We start from the raw sequence: 22,867 nt of genomic DNA on the forward strand, positions 1-22,867 counted from the left end.
AAAGTGGTTTGTTGTAAAGACAGCTCAAATTACAATTGGAGGGGGAGGGTGTAGAAGACTGGATTGTGGGCACATTTTCAATCCTATCTTTTCTTCTTTAGTTTCCTCATTTTTTTCCTTTTCTACATGTCTCCCTTTTCTCATTGTATTATCACTACTACAAGATCACTATATTAGCTGCTCAGAAAACGACAGTTTTCCAGGTGAAGATACTGAGTCTAGCTAATGTTAGATTTAGGACTAGGGTTTCTGATGTTGGAGTTTTGATGTTGGAGTTTGATACTGAAGACTTAAACTGGAGCCCTGGGAAGTCAGCACACAGAGGAAAGAGAAGCCAGCCCCAGGAAGAAAGGAACCTTGAACCCAGAGGAAAGCAAGCCCAGGAACGTAGGAACCCAGGAAGCCCCAACCTTCACAGACCTTGGCAGCCGTCTTGCTCCAAATAGACTTTGGTGAGGGAAGTAATTTATGCTTTATGGCCTGGTATCTATAAGCTCCTACCCCAAATAAATACCCTTTATAAAAACCAAAAAAAAAAAAAAAAAAGATTTAGGACTAGAATCTAATTTAGTCCTCTTTTTTTTTCTTTTGTATAGAATTTTATTTTATTTTTACATGTATTTATTTTTATAAACATAATATAGAAAAATGCATAAGTTGTACATAAGCTTGGTGTTTCTATGCATTTTTTTGTGTAGATGGTTTTGTATACTATTTACTTTTCAACTTAACAAACTGCAATGACCAAAACCTCAATGAACATCCATTTTACATGGCTATATAGAATTATACTGTGTAAATGTTCCATGATTAACATACATATTTCTTTACTGTTGAACATTTACCTCATTTCCATTTTTAAAATCTTATAGATAATGCTATGCATTAAGTAATCTCTGTGCACAAATTTTCAACCATGTTTCTGATTATTTCTTTAGGATATGAACGTTTTGAAATATCTTGATCATCTGTTGGCAAATTCTTTTCTGGAAAGATTCTCCCAGTTTATGATTTCCACCAATAATGTATAAAGAAGTTTTTATGGTTTATCTCACTGTACTAACCTTGCCAATCTTTTTTCTTTCTTTCTTTTCCAGTGTGCCATTCTGCTTTTAAGTCTACCTTAAAAGAAGGAAAGAGGCTGGTGGTTGGGGAAAAGAAAGACAGCTGAAAAAGAAAAGTTGCATACCATAGTAGTGGTTGTACTTTTTAAAAGTGATATCCATTTGCTATTTAATGTTATAAATACTCAAATTTTCTCAGCCAATGGAACCTCTTAGGTAACAGAATGGGGAATCAGGGTTTTTTTGTTGTTTGTTTTCAGTAGTTTTAGTATCATTCTAAAATCCATTCAAATAGTTTATATTCAACAAATGTCTCTAAATTACTAAAATTGGGAAATCCATTTAAACATAAATAACAATTCCATGTAATTCTATAGCACAGAGTTTTTAGAATATGATTTCATTCAACTATTTAGAAACCTTGAGAAATAGACCAAATGTTATTATTCCCATATGCTTCCAGTATTTGCAGGAAGAAACTAAGCTTGACAGAGATAAAAATAATTCAGATTCTCTCAATATATTAAAGGAAAACACTTCATTATATGCAAAGTTTATATATCAGTAAAATAATGGATAATGGATGTTCTTCGTACACAAATTACTAGTTTTTAGAATGTAATAGATGATAACTTTAAGAAAATAAAACTATTCATAAGAAGTAATGTCAGTTTATCCTTTTGGCTATCCAAAAAAAGTATACTCAATTTTGGAATTAGCAAAGTGACTGTATTACTTTAGCCCATGGGGTTCTTAACCAGGGGTCCCTGAGCTTGAATTGAAATTTAAAAAAACATTATTCTTGTGGGGACATGTTGACTCGGGTGTGATGTATTTATTAAATAATACACAATATAGTGTGGACTTAGAGGTCTCTGGTTTCCACCTGACTGGCAAAGGGGTCTGTGGAACAGAAAAGGTTAAGAACCTCTGTTGTGGGCTGTAGCCCTGTTCCTCTTCTCTACAAATAACATGCCAAATCAAAGCAGTGATAGCGCTGATACAGTAGTAAACAAAATTGTCTCTACCAGTTGGATGCATATCCTCCAAAACTCAGCTGAATGTGAATGAAGGCTTTCAACAGTTTTAGGCCAATTAATAATGTTCTTTGGACTTCTACAGTATTTTGCTTTTTGGTATACTTCAGTTATATTACAGCATTATGTTCTAATTTATTTTTAGGTCCTTTTCTTCCACTACAATGTGATCATCGTGGATTCCCCATTTTACTGGGCATCTTTCTCTGCTCCTTGCATAGTGCCTGGCAAAGCGTTCAATACCTGCCTCCTCAACAGGTAAATGAACGAATGTGCATATGGCTGTGAAAGATTAAGACAAAATTTGATAAGTATCAGGACTATATGAACAACTTCTGTTTATTTTATACTAACCCACCGGCTGAATTAAATCATCCTTCATTTTTGTTCAACTCGTATAAATTATTACTCCTGTGTCATTAAGGTAGAATCATTTTTCGCGAAGGAAACTATTTTTAGGGATCCAGAAAAATAACTGCCACGAGAGTATACGATTCATTCCTGGCTCCCAGGCTTTGTCCTCACACTGTTCTCCCTTCTGGACCTCCTGTCATAAAGGGCGCCAAACTCCAGGCACCGGAAGCTGCGCACTGACTGGGCGCGTGCGGCTCTTCAGAGCCAGAGTGCCGCCAGGCGGGCGCAGAGCTCGGTGCACAGGAACGCACGTGTCGGAAAGGTTGCAGGCCGGCCGTATATTCCGCGCACGCGCGGGCTGCGGCGCCGCGACCCCTAGGGGGCGGGGCGGAGGCAGACCAGGCCGGGGTCGCGAGAGGCCTTGGAACTCGGTGTTAAGGCTGCTGCCGCGGGGCTGTTAGCGCCGCTTTTCGCAAGCGGGATGCTGGTTCTGGCGTTAAGTGGCGCGTGGGCGGCCGGACTGCGGCTCGGTCGGAAGAGAGTGACGCCCTGGGCGGCCGTCGCGCTCCGCGGCTCCAGGGCGGCCGCCTCAGTGCCGGTCGGCAGCGGGAGCGTGGGGTTGCGGGGAGCCATGGGGCTTCTCCGGCGTCCCGCGCGAGCACAGGTTTGCGTTCCAAGTGCTCGCGGGCCTGGGCGGGCGTGGGCCCAGGGGGTGTTGGGCGTAGCCTCGGGCCTGGAGAGGCCCGCAACTCTCAGCGACTTCCACTCCCGCTTGCTCTGCGGCTCTAGTGCGAAGGGACCCTTTGCGAGACTGACGGAAGTGGCAACCTGAGGCCTCGAAAAATTCTGAGTGTCCAGGAGTACCCGTGGGAAAGTGATTCTATTTTCTGGAAGGTCCTAGGCGCTTCATATAGTGGTTGCAAATCCAGTGGGTAGGGATCACTCGGTTTATGTTCTTTTTTTGCACCGGCGCGGAAGCTCTAAAAGTGTGCAAAGACGGGATTGGATTCATCACCTGGGGACAGAACCGAGAGAACCTGGATAACCTAACTTTGAGTCTACTCTAATTTTTATTAGGTGGTTCCATATTTAGGAATTCTTTTTAGCCCATGGGGAAGAGAGAATCTGGACCATAACCCTTTCATTTTAAATTTTTAAACAAAGTTTTATTGATACATAATAATAAAGCATATAATTAATTCATCCGAAGTGTCATTTTAATTTGAATAAATCAAATTCTAATCCTGCCGTCTAAAATGTCAGGAATGGCAAGCCTCTTTGAAACTTGGAAGAAACGCCTAAATGGGAATTGCAATCTAATTAAATTTCTACCTAAAAATTAGGCATGTTTTTCTACATTAAAAATAATAATGATAAATTGTGGTAAATAATCCATTGATATAATTACATTGGCAGTGTTCTACCATCACCACCATCCGTTACCAAAAAACTTTTTGGTCACCTTAATACATTTTGGACTGTGCTGTATAATTCTTTTTTTTTTTTTTTTCAGTTGATACAGAAAAGAAGGCACTTGACAAAAATCTGCATGCCTTCTTTCTTTTTTATATAATTCATTTTAGACGTTGGGAGACCTCTTTATTTCTGTGAAATTTGATGTAGGATTTCAAGTAAAATTTTTTCCTAATGGCTAAGGAACCAGGGTTGCAAGATATTTACGAGTCCTATTAGAAATATTTGCATGCTCGCTCTTTTTTTTTTTTTTGGTACTAGCTATAGTATAGTTCTTTTAAGTATTAAGCGGTAGGGATTTTAAAAATGCCGTATTTGCACAGTGTTTTACTTCCATTATTGTACTAAAATTTATTTTTTGAAAGGTAATGCATTTAAATCTTTAAGACAGTCATATGAGAGCCATGTTCTTATTTAACAGTGGAATAGAAGAAATGATTTCCCTAAACCCTAAACTAGTAAATTAAAATTTTCTAGATCTAAAAAGCTGCAGAGTTGGGATTAAAACTCACGTCTTTAAGCTCCAATTTAGCTCTTTTCTACTTGTGACTGGAATTATGGAAATCCAGTCTCTTAGTTTGATTTTTTTTACCTGGATTGTTTATTTGGGACATTTCCTATGTCATCTCATGTGACAAGTTTTACTTTCCATTATATTTTTAAAAATAAAAGTTGGTCTGAAAACACAAATGATGTACTCACATTATAATTGTCTCTGTTTCAACAGATCCCTTTTTGTTGGGAAGGATGTGTTTCGTGCTTACATACACAACCAGAAAAATCAGAAGATGGAAGGTTGATTTATACTGGGAATCTGGCTCGAACAGTATTTGGTGGGTAATCATAATGGAGGGTATTTTCTCATTTTTTCTTTTAATTGTAAAATCTACACTTTTAGCATATGTTACCTATTTTAGAGTCTCTTAATTGCAATTTAAAAAGTTGTAGTTTTTTTTCTCTAGGCCTGTTAAGATATAGAGATTAAGGTGTTTGCCTTTTTTAATGATTTTAAAAGGATTTTTGAAGGCAGTGTTATGAATTTGAGAGCTTATGACTAGGCAGTCAAGCTTCCATCCTTTGGTCACCTCTTTCTTGTAATGTTTAACAACAGCAAAAAATTGTATATTTGTGTGATATTTGAATATGCAGAGAAAAAATGTGGGAGGAAGCCTTTGTTTTTTGGGTGGGGTTTTTTGGTTTTTGTCTTAAGATTTATTTTATTCATCTCTCCACACCCCCTCATTGTTTGCAATTGCTGTGTCTGCTCATCTTCTTTGTTTTTTAGGAGATGCCAGGAACTAGACCCAGAACTTCCAATGTGGAAGGAAGACACCTAATCACTTAAGCTACCTCTGTTCCCTGCTTTGGTTGTGTCTTGTTATGTTTTTCTCTTATGTCTCTTGTTGTGTGATCTTGCCATATCAGCTTACCATGCCTGCCTGTTGCACCAGCTCGCCGTCCTGCTTTTCCTTTTTAGGAGACTCTTGGAACCTCTGCTTCCTGCTTTGCTATGTCTCATTATGTTTTTCTCCTTGTGTCTCTCTCTTTTTTTTTTTTTTTAAAGATTTATTTTATTTATTTAATTTCCCCCCCTCCCCTGGTTGTCTGTTCTTGGTGTCTATTTGCTGCATCTTGTTTCTTTGTCCGCTTCTGTTGTCGTCAGCAGCACGGGAAGTGTGGGCGGCGCCATTCCTGGGCAGGCTGCTCTTTCTTTTCACGCTGGGCGGCTTTCCTCACGGGTGCACTCCTTGCGCGTGGGGCTCCCCCACGCGGGGGACACCCTTGCGTGGCACGGCACTCCTTGCGCGCATCAGCTCTGCACATGGCCAGCTCCACACGGGTCAAGGAGGCCCGGGGTTTGAACCCCGGACCTCCCATATGGTAGACGGACGCCCTAACCACTGGGCCAAAGTCCGTTTCCCTCCTTGTGTCTCTTGTGTTAGCTTGCTGTGCCTGCTCATTGTGCCATCTTGCTGTCTTTTTTAGGAGGTACCTGGCAAACCACAGACCTCCCATGTGGTGGTAGGCAGCAGGAGCCCAATTGCTTGAGCCACATCTGCTTCCCAGGATGTCTCTTTAAGAGTAGTTGCCTGTAGGGAACAGATAGGGAAACTTTTTATTTGTTTCTAAATTAAATGAATATTTAATACTTATATAATTGAAAAATATATAAATTATACATTTTTTTCAGGTCATCTTAGAATTTTCAACACACATTTATTCAGTGGTTTTTCCAAGTGGTAGAGGAGAATTAGAGCATGGTCAAGGAGCAGACTGTGTGGTAGAGGAGAATTAGATCATGGTCAGGGAGAAGACTGTGTTAAATATCTCCCAAGTTTATAGATATTTCCTTAGATCATAATTTAGTAGGGAAAGTTAGAAGAACTTAGAATGCAAGTTCCCTGAGATTGCATTACATTTTAATATTTAAAAAAGAAATGTATATCCTGAAACACCTGGAGGATTACCTTATAACTGTACTGCCACAGGATTTTAACACCCACATTTGCATTTGTATTTTTGATCTTGCTGGTGTCAAGTGGGTCAGCTAAAATATATGTTGAAAATCTCTTAAGTTCTTAAGTATGTGACATTAAAATAGAGCATTTTTAAAGTAGAATTTTGAAATGTTTTAGGAATAATGATAGGTTATAATTACCATTAAGTGTAATTCTGAAGTAAGTTGTAGGAATAATGAATTTTAGGTGGTTAGAAATTTCTTCAGATGCTCAATATATGAGCAGGCAATTGAACCTGGTGTTGGATCTCATACCTGGTGTGTTAGATTTCTTCAGAGAAACAGAACCAATTGTGTGTGTGTATGTGTGTGTGTGAATGAGAGATTAATACATATTATTAGATAAGATGTATTAAATAAGAGATTTACTATAAGGAATTGGGGGCTGGCAAATCTAAACTCTGTAGGGCAGGCTGCAAGATAGAAACTCCAATAATGGTAATATTGAAGTGCTCAGTCTGAATTCCCCAGAGGAAGCTAGCTGGCTGGCTGGAAGTTCTGGGCAGAGCCAATGCTGCAGTTGATTCTGAATTTCTCTTCTAATCTCTGAAATTTTCAGTTCTGTTTTTAAGATCTCCAAGTGATTATATGAGGACACCTCTCACATTGCTGAGGGTTATCTCCTTTGTTTGCAGACCAATCAACAAGTCATAGATACAAATCCCATTTCAAAATACCCTCACATTAAGCAGGCCAGTGCCTGACCAAATAACTGGACATCATAACCTAATGAAGTTGACCTATGAAATTAATGAGTATTTTAGTCTGCTAGGCTCTGAAATGCAGAAATGGGTTGGCCTTCACAATGGGCATTTATTTGCTTACAAGCGTACAGTTCTGCGGCCATGAAAATGTCCAAATCAAGGCATCATCAGGATATCTTCCTGAAGATTGGTTGCCATTGGTCCTGCACTCCTCTGGGTTTTGTTGCTTCTGGCTTCTGGCTTCTGGCTTCCACGGCTTTCTCTCTTTCTCTGATCTCATCCCATTTATAAAGGACTCCAGTAAGAGGATTAAGACCCACGCTGGGGCACATCCTAACTGAAGTAACCTAATGAAAAGGCCCTTAACTTAAGTAACTTAATTGAAAGGACCTACTTGCAATAGGTTTACACTCACAAGAATTAATTAGCTTTAAGAACATGATTTTTCTGGGGTACATAATAGCTTCATACTTTCATAGGCATACCTGGGTTGATGCCATTGAGATCTATGTGGTTTTTTTTTGGTTTGTTTGTTTGTTTTTAGGAGGTACTGGGGATTGAACCTAGGATCTCTTACATGGGAAGCAGGTTATCAACCACTGAGCTATACCTGTTCTCCCAGATGTGTTTTAACAGTGATCTCTATGGTACCCTTCCATCTTAGTAGAGACACATTCCTTCAAATTCAGGGAATATTTTTTGGTTTATTTCATTCTGCATTCTGGAAATAGGAAGAATTTAATAGGGTTAATTTGGTGGGGGTAGGATGTAAAATTTGAGGAAGCATATAGCTATCCATGATGCTCAAAATTCTAGAATTGTAACTTATTAAAGGGGTTCGATGTTTCAGTTATTTCAATAGTATTATTAATGGAAAATCCCTCTGTATACTTACGAGGCATTGCCCTATGTGTTTCTAAGAAGGAGAGACATTAAGACAGAGGTACCATTCTTGCAGGTTCTCTGTTAAATGACTCCTAGTCTAAAAGTATTTGGCATTTTAGTTGACAGTTATTATAAATTCAGCCACAAAAAGAATTACTGATGTCATAACTTGCTATACATTGTTTTAGGGGCTTTGGATGAGGGATGTTACTCAAAGATGAAGTAGATCTTGTCCTCTAGAATCTTAGAACCTTGTAAGAAAGTCAAGGTAAATATAGTTCATAATAGAGAGTTCAGGAAACAGATAAATCATTTTTAGATTAAGGAGAGAGAAGGAACAGAAAGGGCCTGATAGGGATGGCATTTTAGCTGGATCTCTTAAGATGAGTAGACTTTAATCATGAAGAGATGTGAAGTAAGGGAATCCCAGGCATATAAGTAGTATGAGCAAAGGCACAAATATAGGAAAGCCCAGATTGTATTTAGAAATAGTATTTAACTCCAGTAAGATAAAGTTTATGTGACAAGAGTAATGGAAAAAAAAAGTTAGTTGGAAAGGGTTGAGTTGTTTTGGTTTTTACAAAGGAGACAACTCACTCTCCATTGTGTCCCATGTGTTTTTTTGTTTTTAAAGATTTATTGTTTTAAATTTATTTCTCTCCCCTTCCTTCCCTTCCCTGTTGTCTGCTCTCTGTGTCCATTCTCTGTGTATTCTTCTGTGTCTGCCTGCATTCTTAGCAGCAGCACCAGGAATCTGTGTCTCTCTTTGTTGCGTCATCTTGCTTCATCAGCTCTGTGTGTGGCGCCACTCCTGGGTGGGCTGCATTTTTTTTCGTGCGGGATGGCTCTCCTTGCAGGGGCGCACTCCTTGCACATGGGGCTCCCCTATGCGGGGGACATCCCTTCGTGGCACGGCACTCCTTGTGCGCATCAGCACTGCATGTGGGCCAGCTCACCACATGGACCAGGAGGCCCTGGGTTTGAACCCTGACCTCCCATGTGGTAGGTGGACACTCTGTCAGTTGAGCTAAATCTGCTTCCCCCCATGTGTATTAATGTCATATCATCTGGGAGGAAGGAGATATTTTTAAATTATTGATACATGGTAGAGAATTAGGTCTTAAATCTGGAGTTGTCTTGGTTCTCTGACACCATATATTTATTAATAGTTTTCTGTTAATTTGAATATACCCAGTCTACTTTATTCTTTTTTTTTTTTTTCTTTTTTAGGAGGTACTGGGGAATGAAAATCTGGGACCTCATACATGCAAAGAAGGTGCTCAACCACTGAGCTACATCTGCTTCCCCAATATACTTTAACACAGCACTTAATTTATCTTTGCTAAGTAAAGCTATATCTTAAAATCTTTTTTTATCTGATTAGCAAAATAGTATATGGTTTTTGTTTAAAACAGAGAAGTATAAATAGGAAAAAATCACCAATAATTCTACCATGTAGAGGTAGATATTTTAGCATATTTCTATCCAGTTCTTTTTCAATGCATTTTTTAACATACCAAATATCTTTGTATATATCTTTGTAGATAGCTAAATAATATTCTATTATTCTATCATATAAATATTAAAATTTAATCATTTTTCCTGTTGGGCAGGTACCCAATTTAGGATGGGCAATTAAATTAGTCCCAATATTCTAGTACTATAAGCAACATTTTATGAACAATTTGTAACATAAATATTTCCACTTTTTTTTTTTTTTAAGGATAAAATCCCAGAAGTGGGATTACTGGGCCAAAGGGTATAATTTTATGATGACTCTTGATAAAAATTTACAACATTCTGAATTTGTCTGCTTTTATCCCCCATGGCGTCTTTTAATATATCCCTTTCCTGTGTTTCCTTTGAACTGGTAATTAGATGTAGAGGCATTGTCATTTTCCAGTTAGATTCTTTTTTTTTTTTTTTAATTTATTTATTTATTTACCCTCTACCTCATTGTTTTGCACTTACTTTCTGTTCTCTGTGTCTGTTTTTTGTGTGCTTGTCTTTTTTAAAATTTTTTTAGGAGGCACTGGGAACTGAACCCAGGACCTCACATGTAGGAGAGAGGTGCCCAATGGCTTGAGTCACCTTTTCTCCTGCTCGTTGTGTCTCTCATTGTGTTTCTTCATGGTTATTCTTCGTTATGTCATCTCATTGTGTCATCTTGCTGCACCAGCCAGTTGTCAGCTTGCTATCTTGCTCATTTTCTTGCTTGTTTTCTTTTGGAGGCACCAGGAACCAAGCTTGGGACCTTCCATGTGACAGGCGGGTGCCCAGCTGCTTGAGCCACGTCAGCTTCCCTAGATTCTTTGTGTGTGTGTGTATGTGTATGGCAGTCATCTTGCATAGGTGATATTATGTTCTTATAGTACATCACACCAGGATGCATATAATTGCTCATTGTTTCAGGTATCACCGGCATGGTCAGTCATCCTTTCACTTAGTGGTAAAGCAATTGATGATTCATGTCTAGGTCCATTATTTCATAAAGGGTTGAAAGATGGTGATTTTTCTCCCATTCCCTTGCATTTGTTAACTGGGATTCTATTAAAAATAACTTTCCCTCACCAACTATTTGGGAATTTTGAAATAAGTTTTTTATGGGAAAGGCAGAATAATGGTTGTTTTTTCCTCCTTCATGTAACAGTTTTTGGGATGAATGGGTGCCCCAGCATTCTCTAAAGGTGACCAATGCATTTTTTTAAAAGATCATTATTAATTCAAAGATGTTATTATATTTGATGTGTTTGAAGCCATTGCAAATCATCATTCCATCAGATGCTCACATGATCCTCATCCTTGTCTATTGAGTACCCCTTCTCGTTCACTCCTCTGAATCCTCTTACAGACACACTTAGCAGTCTATGATGGCTTCCTTGCTTTCTGCAATGAAAAGATATTCCAATTTCATCTTGTACAATTTCTCCCCCAGAATTGGAATTGTCTACTTCTCAAACAGTCTCTGTTCTGCTTTAAGAATGTTATTTAGAGACGGCAGTCTGGTTTCTGGGGGTGGTCATTTATATGGTTGGTTGTTGCTTCTAGGCCTGTCGTCAGTGACTGAGCTAGGAAATATATATTTAAGAAGAAAATAATTACATACTGACATTTCCAATTTAAGATTACAGTGTGTATTAGTCAGCCAAGGGAGTGCTGATGCAGAGTACCAGAAATCTGTTGGCATTTATAAAAGGTATTTATTTGGGGTAGAAGCTTACAGTCACAAGGCCATAAAGCTTAAGTTACTTCCCTCACCAAAGTCTGTTGCCACGTGTTGGAGCAAGATGGCTGCCAGTCTCTGCAAGAGTTCAGCCTTCCTCCTAAGGCTCCGTGGTCCCGGTTCCTTCCTTTCTCAGATGTAGGTTAGCATAAGTCTTTCTCTCTCTGGGCTCAGCTGCTCTGTTCTCTCCATAAGGCCAGTTGTGAACTATCAGGCAAAAGGCTCGTTTTTCTTCCTGGGACCTCTGCCATGTCTGATGGAGCCTTCTCTCTTTCCTCACGTATCTCCTTCTCTATGTGTTTACTTCCCAGGCCTCCAGCATCAAAAACTTCAACTCTCGTCTCTGCCATGTCTTTTTCTCTGTTAGTCCCTGCCCACTAAGGGGGAGTGGACTCAGTGTCCTACTGATGTGACTGAATCAAAGCCTTAATCATAATTTAATCAAGTAAAAGTGAAACCTCTGAATCTAATACAAACTAATATGCCCAGAGGAACAGATCAGTTTATAAACATAATCTAATACCTATTTTTGGAATGGTATCAAACTGCTACATAGTATTTTAAAATTTCACTACTTCAATTTATCTCTTTTCCACTAAATACCTTGTTCCTAGTGGCATTAAAATAATTAATTTGCTTGCTTTATCTTACTATATAAGTAATTTTAACAATTCTAGCAGTATAGTATCATTAAATATTATTTAGGATATAGCTCACTAGGAATGTATAGTTTAATTACTGGGCTTAAAAGTAATTTAAAATAATTCTTTGTATAGTTAAGCTACCACCTTGATATATATAGTTATGTTCTTTTATTTCATTTTGGTTGGTGTTCAGAGATTGCTTTTTAAAAATTTTTCAATTTTAGTTAAATTTTGCTTTATGATTATGTCAGCATTCTCATGGTTGTAAAGTCAAAAAAATCCTTCTCGCCTGTTGCCTATTTGTGTATGGATAACTATTTTGATTCATTTTCCTTTTTAAAAAAATACCAGGGAAGCAGATGTCGCTCAAGCCTTTGTGTGCCTGCCTACCACATGGGAGGTCCTGGTTTGGTTCCCAGTGCCTCCTAAAAAGAAAAAAAAATGATGACGAGTAGACAGCAAGCACAAAACACTGGCGGGGAAGGAAAGATAAATAAAATAAATCTTAAAATAATTAAATAGACGTGTTTGTTTGAATGTATTCTATTCTCTGCTGCCTTGGCTCAGATAAATGGTATTATACTAAACACACTGCTCTCCTTTTCCCACTTAACAGTATACCCTGGAAATCACTCCATAACAATATGCAGAGCTCTTGTTCCTGTAACAGTTATGCACACATATTTTCATTTTTGTGTTAGTTTATGTTTGACAGGAATTCTTAGAAGTGGGATTGCTTGGGCCAGAGCATAAATGCCATTTTGCTAGATCTTGTCAAATTTTCCCTCCTTAGGAGTTACCCTGTTTTGCATTACTAACTAATGTATGAAATTTATTTATTCTGCCCCCTCCACCATCTGCTGTCTGTGTCCATTTGCTGTGTGTTCTTCTGTGTCTGTGTGTTCTTTGGTGTCTGCTTGTATTCTCTTTAGGTGGCTCCAGAAACTGATCCTGGGACTGTCAGGAGTGGGAGAGAGGTGCTCATTCTCTTGCATCATCTCAGCTCCCTGGTCTGCTATGTCTCTTATTGTCTCTCCTCTGTCTTTTTTTGTTGTGTCATCTTGCTGTGCCAGCTCTCCATACAGACCAGCACTCCTGTATGGGGCAGCACTTCTTTGTGGGGTAGCACTCCATGTAGGCCAGCTGTCCAGGCAGGCCAGCTTGCCTTCACCAGGAGACCCTGGGTATCGAACCCTGGACCTCCTATATGGTAGACAGTAGCCCAATCACTTGAGCCACATCCCTTTCCCTCTTACTATAGTTTTAAGTCCATGTTTCTTAGTATGAATGAGATCTTTTTAAGGGTCAATGCATTTCTGTTTCTCTGAATCATCTGTTCATATCTCTTGCATGTTTATTTTAGGATATTGGTCTTTTTTCCCATATTCTGAGAATCTTTATAGGAAAATTTTTATTTTAATGGATTTGTAATGTAAGTTGCATCCAATTTTTCATTTGTCTTTTCACTTTGTTTATGATTATGAACATATACTTTTTTTTACATAATTAAATCAATCAGTCTTTCTCCTGATTGCTTTTGTATTTAGGGTCATAATTAGAAACGTTTTCCCATTCTCAGGCTATAAAGGGTTTTATGGATGTTTTCTTCTTGTACCTCCATGATTTTATTTTTAAATATTTGGATGATTTGTAATTTTTCAGATACATGGTATGTGGAAAGATTGAATTTGATCTTTTATGTGGCTATTCAGTTGTTCCAAATCACTTATTAAAAAGTCCACCTTTCCTCCACTGATTTTAGAGTCTAACTTTTATTATATACAAAATTATCATATGTACTTGGGTTTATTTTTGGATTTTCTGTTTTGCTCCATTGATCTATTTGTATATTAGACCATTGTTTCAGGTGTTGCTAGCCTGGTAAATCATCCTTTAATTATAGGGTCTTTATATTTTAACAATTGCTAGGGCCAAACTCCCTTCTTCTCTTTTTTTTCCTTCCTCCACATGAACTTTGTAATCAACTTTATAATCAACTTATCTAGGATCTCAACATGTCTTTTTTAAAAAAATCAGATGCTGTTTTTATTTGGATCATGTTAAAACTTTAAGTTAAAATTCAGGAAAGTTTATATTTTAAAGTATTTTTTATTCTTTAAACTTTTTAATGTGATATCTTGGGAGCAGATGTGGCCTAGATGTGGCCTAGGCTGTTGGGTGCCCACCCCCCACATGGGAGATCCTGGGTTTGGTTTCCAGTGGCTACCTAAAGAATAAACAAGCAATAAGTAAGGGAGACATCTTGGTGGGGGGGGGAGGGATAATAGAATTTTAAAAAATGGTATCTCACTGTTCTAGCTTAAGTCTTTCATTGCTAGAGAATTCATACACTTGACCCATATGTTTTTTAACCACCAATATTAATTCTTTGTGATTTGCTGTTTTGATCCTTGACACTTAGCTGGATAAATGAAGTTCCTCTTATTTGAGCATTATACATTAGTTATGTAGAAGTGCTTGTTAATAGAGTTTGATTTGCTAATCTGCTGGAATCAGCTTCTATAGTATTCTAATGAAGATCTTTGAGCTATATTTAACCTTTTATTGGTGAAATGAAGTACTGGACATTTCACCTTAAAGCAGATTTCCCACCTGGAAAGGCAGTGCAGTGTAATAATCCTGGCATAGACTCTAGAGCCAAATTCCTGGGGTTGGATCCCAGCTCTGCTGTTAGCTAGCTCTGTGATGTTGTGCAAGTGCCTTGTTTTCTAATCTGTTAAATAGGGATGGTGATATCATCTACTTCGTAGTGCTTTTCTGTAAAAGTTTCATGAAATAAATATGTAAAGTGCTTAAAACAGAGCCTGTTATGTATTAGCCACTGTATATTTTTTTCTTCTTTCTTTTTTCTTTTTTTCCTGAGGTACCAGGCCCAGGGATTGAACCCAGGACCTCATGTGTGGGAAGTCAGCGCTAACCACTGAGTCACATCGGCTCCCTATATATGTGTTTTGATTTTGTTGTTTTGATGATACACTAAGGAGAAAGGTAGAAAAACAGGTAGAAAAGATGATTCTTTTATAAAATTTGAAAGCATTAATCCTCTCCTTCTCCCCCCCTCCCCCCGTTTAGGTGTCAAGTGTTTCTCTTATTCTACAAGTGCCATCAGCCTTGCATTTCTACCATACATCGTTGCACAAAATAATATTATATTTGGAAGTCTGCCTCTGCAAGTCTTATTTTATGGTGTCATAGGAAGTTTTACAGTCATCACCCCAGTGCTGCTTCACTTCATTACAAAAGGCTATGTCATTCGGTTATACCATGAGGCTGCAACAGACACTTATACGGCCATTACTTATAATGTTGTGCTATCAGAAACAAGTACAATGTTTCATCAGGATGATGTGAAGATTCCAGATACCACACATGTGTTTACCACATTTTATGCTAAAACAAAATCATTGTTAGTTAATCCTGTGCTTTTTCCAAACCCTGAAGACTATAACCATTTAATGGGTTATGACAAGCCATTTACTTTTGATATGAAAGAAGCCAGTGAAAAGGAAGAGCTTAAAGATAGGAAATGAATCTATTGTCTTTATGTTTCTGCTTAAGTGTGATTTATCGTTCAGTATATAATAATAAAATTGTTTTTACTTTTATATTGTTAGTGACTAATTTTTAAAATAATTTGAGGCCCTATCAAATTGAACTTTTAATTTTTAGAGAATGATGTCCCTCTATGTTTTATTTGAAAAACATGTATTCTACCATTTGTATATTTTTTTAAAAGTATGTGAATATTCATATGTGCTGGTATGTGCATGGATGATTTTATAAAGGCTGTATGTAGTAAGGGTGGATGCCTCTAGGCTGGGATTATGAGTCAAAAACAAATGGGTAATTTACTTTATTCTTTGTGTTTGGATTTTTTAAGTGTGCCGATTTTATCTTTTCCCACATTAAAAACTGTAGTTTAAAAACTTCACAAATTATGGGAAGCAGTGTTAATTGGTCTCCCTTGTATCAGAACACAGGTTTTTGCCTAACTCCTCTGTCATGATTGCCCATAAGAATCTCCATGTACAGTTAAGTGTGTAGTTAGCTATAGAGGAAATTGTGACCTATGTAGTCTTGTTTTCAATGGTTCCATTTGTGTCCATGTGTGGTCCTCTCTTGGTACATCCCATTAGTGTAGGGAAATCATTTGTACTGAGTAGATGGACACTACCTCTATAAATAGTAATCTCTGGTGTCTTTACCAAACATTTTCATTTAAGTCTTTTTACTTCTAATTATAAAATGAAGTTGATTCTTCTGAAATATTTTTCAGCCATCTGGTAGGAGCAGGAGCTCTCAAACCACACTTTTTAGATCAGTAGATACTTAACTGAGTGCCTAGAGTGTGCAATGTACTGTGTTGGTACCTGGAGTCACAGTTAAGAACAAAACATCCAGTCTGTCTTTGTGGAGCTGCCTGACGTTTCCATGAAGGTAACCTTATCTTTATGGCTTGAATATGTATGAGGGAGGATGCTGGGGCATCAGGACCATCAGTAGTTCATAGGGAAAGGACATTTAGTTGTAAGGTTGCTAGGATCTTATTTGTAGGAGATAGTTTGAGAAAGTTAAGTATTTGCATTCTCCCTCTAATATTTCTGAGACCTAGTGCCCACCCTCTGCTAGGTTCAGCCTGCTGGTTTCAGAACTCCCTTCTCCATTCCTCAGTGTTACCTCTGTCCTCAGGTTGGGTGTCCCTGCTTGTTCTTTTGTCTTATGCCACTAAACATATGCCTTTTGCAATCTTCGGAGCTACTGTGATATGTATCTTACTATAAAATTTCTTTTTTTAAAATTTTTATTTCTGCCCCCTATCCCTGGTTGTCTGCTTTATGTCCATTTGCTATGTGTTCTATGTCCACTTGCATTTTTGTCAGCGGCACTGGGAATCTGTGTCTCTTTTTGTTGCATCATCTTGCTGCATCAGCTCTCTGTGTGTGTGGTGCCACTCCTGGGTAGGCTGTGCTTTCTTCGTGCAGGGTGGCCCTCCTTACAGGGTGCACTCCTTGTGCGTGGGGCTCCCCTACGTGGGGGACACCCTTGCGTGGCATGACACTCCTTGTGTGCATCAGCACTGCGCATGGGCCAGCTCACCACAAGGCTTAGGAGGCCCTGGGTTTGAACCCTGACCTCCCATACGGTAGGTGGATACTCTATCAGTTGAGCCAAATCCTCTTCCTTAAAAATTATTCTGTGATAAGTAGTTCCTTATGGAAATGCTAAAAAGTAGAATCAAGTTAAAAAGCCACTCCTAGTTCACCACTCCTAGAGAAAACAGCACTGGTAACACTTTAAAGTTTTCTTCCAGGATTCTTCCTCTCTAGAATTTGTTCAAAGTAATGATATCTTATTCTTTAAATGACCTATATAATGCATCCATGTGATCATTTTGTTACCCATGTAGTAGAGTGAAAAAACGATTGGTTGACAGAATAATTCTCCAGAAGACAGCTCTATTTTGGGAGAAAAAAATAAAGCGTAGAAGACTAAGCTTTAGTCTTCTAGTGAGGAAGACTTCTAGTGAGGAACATGACTTCTCAAGGGCATGGTCTGGAGTGAGACCAGGATATAGAAATGGAGCAGCATGCATAGGATAACATGGTTCATCAATGAAATAAGTCAGTATAAAAAACTCAGGCCAAGATAAGGTGGAGAAATACATGCACATTCCTCCATGCCTCTTCACTGCCCTCATGTAAGCAAAGGAGTCTGAAAGAATGGGAAAGGAGGTCTCACCTATCTATCAGAAAAGATTTTGAGTCAGTTTTATTTGACTGCCAAAGGGAGGGTTACCTTGGATAAATCCTTTGACAACATGTGTCTGCAATCCTTTTCCTTAATGTAGATTTCATAATACTGACAGGCCTCAGCTTTTGGAAGCAAAAGTAGCAAAATGGCCAATTGGTAAGAAAGCCTAAACTTGGATGTGTTTTCCATATTTTTAAAAAGTGTGTTCTCATTCTTTCAGATTACCTTGTGCTTTCCTTATTGCCATTTCTTTTATTTTTATGGAGAATTTCAAACATAGGAAATGAGAAGAGTACAATGAACCTGTTTGCTTCCATCATCCAGATTCAACCATTAAATTTTATGGTCAATCTTTGTTTCATCCAATTCCCACCACTTGCCCTCTCCTTTTATTTTGAGGCAAATACCAGATATTGTATTTCTTTCTTAAATATTTAATTTTGTTAACTCTGTAAGATAAGGACTTCTTAAGACATATAACCATAATACATTTATCATACCTACAAAACAAAACACGACCCTAAATGTTATCAAATATCTAGTCTGTTCAAATTCCCTATAGTTGTGAACTTTTTCTACATTTTGTTTGGCATAGGATCCAAATAAAGTTCACACACTGCAGCTGTTGAAATGTTCTTTTAAGACTACTCATCTATGGGCCCCTCCATTGCACTCTTTTTGCCTTTGCAAGTTATCTGTTGAAGAAACTGAGTTGTTTGTCCTTTAAATCTCATGGTCTAGATTTTTCTGATTGCATCCCCCTGGTATTGTTTAACATGTTCCTCCGTCTTCTGTATTTCCTATAGATTGGTAGTTGGATCTTGAGGTTTCATCAGTTTCAGGTTTGATTATTTTGGATAAGACTATTTCATAGATGATGTTTATGTTAGTTATCTATTACTTAAAACTTACGGGTTTAAGACAACAACATAATATTGCACAATGTATGGGAGCGGCTTAGCTGGGTGGTTTTGACTTAGGGTTTCACGAGATTGCAAGTCAAGATGTAAGCTGGTGGTGATGTCATCTGAATGCTTGACTGGGGCAGGAGGAACTGGTTGCAAGGTGGCTAACAAGTAACTGATGAGTTGGTTCTGGTTTTTGGCAGGAAACCTTGGTTTTCCACCACATGATCTCTTTACAGCCACTTGCTTTTTCCCAGAGCAAAAGATCCAAGAGAGAGCAAAGTGGAATCTACAATGTCTGCTATGGTGGTGATGCCCACTCTGCTTCATGTTGAGAGAGGGTTTAGATCTTATGGGCGATGGAATTGTTTTGCTTGCAGTTGTAGATACTCTGTGCTTTTTGGGCTGGAGGTTGTCTGTCATCAACATTTTGTTAGTTGTCGTGGGCAAGTTTGATGAGTTGGAAAGTAGGTGTTGACTGCAATTCTGCTGAGATTCAGGGCTCAACTTTCACAATATTTTATTGGTTACCCAAGCCAGACTTATTTGGTGTGTGAGGGAAGTACACAAGGATGTGAATATTAGATAAGGGTCTTTGGGAGCCATATTGGGGCTGGCTGCCATAGTGTTCTTTCATCAAGAGATACATAATGTCTTTTTGTCTCTCTTTGTGATGCTCAATGCCATGATCCTTAATTCATTAGGTTATAGTTCAAAGTGGTTATATTCTATTATTTCATTTGCATTTATTAGCTAGAATACCTATAAGTATTGAGAAGAGCTGAGGAAAGCAAAAGAAACATGCCCCTCTCTACTATTTGGTTACTCAGTAGTTCAGTTTGTATAAGAAAGGCAGCACAAATGCTTACTTCCCTTTATGTTGTAGATTGTATTGAGTCCCTCAACAGGATATGTTCAAGTCCTATCCCTGGTCCTGTGAATATGGTCCTATTTGGAAATAGGATCTTTGAAGATATTATTAGTTAAGGCTAACCTGGATTAGGATGGACCCTGATCTAATATAATGGGTGTCCTTATAAGGAGAGACAGTTTGGGCACAGGAGGACACAGACAAGGCAGAGAGTGAGTTGCACCACACATTGTTGGCAAGCCACTGCCAGAACCCTACAGACTCAGAGAAAGTGTGGCCCTGCTGACACCTTGACATACAGCCTCCAAACCTGTGAGAATAAATTGTTGTTATTGTAAGCCATATAGTTCATAGTGCTTTGTTATAAGCCCTAAGGCACTTTATGTGGTGGTTTGAACAGAAAAATATGTTCATAAATTTAATCCATTCCTGTGGGTATTGGACCCATTGTAAGGAGGATATTTTGAGGAGGCTACTTCAGTTAAGGTGTGACTTGACTCATTTAGGATGATTGTTAATCCTTTTACTGGAGTCCTTTATGTGATAATGAAATTCAGAAATAGATAAAGCCATAGAAGCAAGAAGCTGAAATCAACAAAACCTGGAAGAGAAGAGAGAGACCAGCAGACAGCACAATTTGCTTTGCCATGGGATGAAGGAGCCAAGGACCACTGGCAGTTGATCCTTGGGAAGAAAGCAGCTCCTTGATGATGCCGTTCTTTTCCTGTTTTTTAAAAAATTATATTTTTTATTGAGTTAAAAAAAAATACTTAGATTACATAAAATGTTAGATAAAAAAATATAAGGGATTCCCTACGCCCCAGTCCCCATACCTCCCACTTTTCCCTACTTGAGCAGCTTCTTTCATTAGTGTGGTACAGTAATTGCAATTGATGTATACATTTTGGAGCACTGCCACACAGCATGGATTATAGCTTACATTGTAGTTTACACTCTCTACCACTCAATTCTGTAGTTATGGCAGGATATGTAATGGCCTGTATCTATCATTGCAATATTATTCAGGACAATTCCAAGTTCTGAAAATGCCCCCATACCTCTTTTTCCTTCTGACTTTAGCACCTCCAGTGGCCACTGTCTTCACATCAATGATATAATTTCTTCCATTACTAGAATCACAGTAAGTCTATAGTAGAATACCAGTAAGCCCACTCTAGTCCATAACTTATTCCCCAATCCTGAGGATTCTGGGATGATGATGCCCACTCCCTTTTGGGTGATGAATGGGATCTCTTACTTACAGTTTTAGACTCTCTTGGTTCCTTGGTGTGGTGGATGTTCATCCTCACCTCCTTGTTAGTTGTCCTGGGTGAATCCAATGAACTGGAGAGTAGGTATTGCAACTCCATTGAGGCTCAGGGCCCTGCTGGCACATGGACAGCTCAGAGATTCACGTCTCTTGGATGTACATCTACCAATTCCAGCATCAACTGTAGGTTCAAATAAAAGGGACAGATGAGGATGTGTAGAGAAGTCACATCTGAGTCCAACTCTGGCACACTTGGGAGCACAAACTCCAAAGTAGGGCCCACTGGCAAGGCATCAAACTCCGGAGCTATTTGCCATGACCATAGGGCCTGGGTGTCTCCAGGGCCCTCAGGAGCCCCATTATTTGGGGTGGTATCTACTTTGACAGTCTTTGAGATCCTGCTGAGACGTGCATAAGCATTACCTCTCTGATGACTCCTGACTCAATTTGAAGTCCCTTAGCTATATAAACTCATTTGTCTTTACCTTTTCCCCCTTTTATTCAAGGTCTTTTTCCAGTTGCTTGATGGTCCTTGATTGGACATTTTCTTTGCCTCAAACTGTAAGCTAATAAATTCCCATTGTTTAAGTCAACCCATTTCATGGTATTTGCTTTGAGCAGCTTAAGAAACTAAAATACTTTACCAGTTTTCAAAATAGAGTTGGTTTCCTAGCATCCTCTGTGATGACCAACTAGATTTAATGTATGTATGTATACATTTATGCAATAAACTCATGACTTTAGAAGTATTTGATGTCTTGTAATTCATTGGAGTTACTCTTAGTAATATTCATATAGTCCCATGGTGCTAGGCTGAATAATGGCCTCCACGATGTTTACCTCCTAATCCCTGAAATGAATATGTTACTTTACATGGCAAAGGGGGCTTTGTAGTTAAAGGGTGATTAAGGGGGTGATTGTCCTGATTATTTGGGCAGGTTCGATGTAATCAGAGGGTCCTTATGAGAAGGAGGCAAGAGATCAGAGGAGAAGACAATGTGATAACAGAAGCAGAGATTGGAGTGATTCCCTTTGAAGATGGAGGAAGAACCACAAGCCAAGGGATATACATGGCCATTGAATACTGAAAAGTAAGGAAATGGATTCACTTCTCAGAGCCTCTAAAAGGAAACGTCCCTGCCCACACTGACTTCAGCCCAGTGAAATAGATTTTGGACTTTTGGCCTCTAGAACTGTAAGAGAATAAATTTGTTTTGCTTTAAGCCACTAAGTGTGTGATCATTTGTTATAGCACACCCATAGGAAGCCTGTGCACCCATCTTTGGTCAGTGAGACTCTCTTCATGTTGCTATCTAATATGATAAGGCTTGTCTTGTACACTTTCTTCCTCAGACCTGAAGTCATCAATTTCTCCAAGTGGTTCAGCTTCATTTTAGTAGGAAATGGTATTTTGAGATCACAGTCTGGGCCCTAGGGTAGTTATGGGCTTTTGCCTTTTTAGAAATGGGAAGGTAGCTCAGATCTGTAGTAAAATCTTTTAACAACCTATGATTATTTTCCTCTAAGCACGTAGATTTTTAGGTGCTGACTCTATGCCATTTTTGGCTGCCAACCCCCAAATTATATCCCATAAAAGAATTTCAAGTAGTAAAGGAACTAAAGACTTAGCTTTTTCTAAAATGGAGTGAGATTTTTGAAATGAAATACATACCACACACACAAAAAATGACCATTTCATTTAAGGCCCAAAATATTTCCTTGTGCTAGGGTTTGCTGTAGCTAAGAAAATTCTCAAACTCGGTGGAGCAGAGGACTGGTAAGTGTCCTGTGTCTAGGGGCCTTAACCAGTCCTGCTCTGCCTCAGGGCTGAACTTGTTACTGAACAGAAGTAGTTTGCATGAGACTGTTCAGTTTTGCCCGATAGGTCCAGCTTTCCAGGCCAGGAGAAATTGTCTAAAAAGCTTGTAGGAGTGAATAGCAAGGCAGATAGAAAGGGAACCAGTAGTTCGTTGCTATTGACTGAGAAGTGTTTTGTTTTTAAAGTTCTGGTCACTCTCATTAGCATCAGGTGTTAGAAAATAATAAATTTCAAATGATTTTCCTCTCTCCCCTTGCAGGAAGTGCTCAAATATTAAAGACACCCACACAAAAGAGGAAACGGATAGGAACTCAGAAATCATGTGATG

General features: G+C 38.6%; 1 protein-coding gene across 1 annotated transcript; it reads left to right on the plus strand.

The window, feature by feature from the left end:
- Nucleotides 1-2,756: 2,756 nt before the first annotated feature.
- On the plus strand, nucleotides 2,757-15,528 carry TMEM70 (transmembrane protein 70). Its single transcript, XM_004462466.5, has 3 exons — nucleotides 2,757-3,119; nucleotides 4,656-4,761; nucleotides 14,996-15,528. The coding sequence occupies exons 1-3, from the start codon at nucleotides 2,937-2,939 to the stop codon at nucleotides 15,451-15,453; spliced, it is 747 nt and encodes a 248-aa protein (XP_004462523.1). The 5' UTR covers nucleotides 2,757-2,936; the 3' UTR covers nucleotides 15,454-15,528.
- The last annotated feature ends 7,339 nt before the right edge of the window (nucleotides 15,529-22,867 follow it).

This window comes from Dasypus novemcinctus, chromosome 14 (assembly GCF_030445035.2).
Source record: "Dasypus novemcinctus isolate mDasNov1 chromosome 14, mDasNov1.1.hap2, whole genome shotgun sequence".
NCBI classification, from domain to species: domain Eukaryota; kingdom Metazoa; phylum Chordata; class Mammalia; order Cingulata; family Dasypodidae; genus Dasypus; species Dasypus novemcinctus.

What these genes read in the sequence shown, in the direction of transcription:
- TMEM70 (XM_004462466.5), top strand. Translation starts at nt 2,937, where the DNA reads ATGCTGGTTCTGGCGTTAAGTGGCGCGTGGGCGGCCGGACTGCGGCTC. An exon ending in GGCGTCCCGCGCGAGCACAG is followed by an intron (nt 3,120 to 4,655) that starts GTTTGCGTTCCA and finishes CTGTTTCAACAG; the next exon opens with ATCCCTTTTTGTTGGGAAGG. An exon ending in TCTGGCTCGAACAGTATTTG is followed by an intron (nt 4,762 to 14,995) that starts GTGGGTAATCAT and finishes CCCCCCGTTTAG; the next exon opens with GTGTCAAGTGTTTCTCTTAT.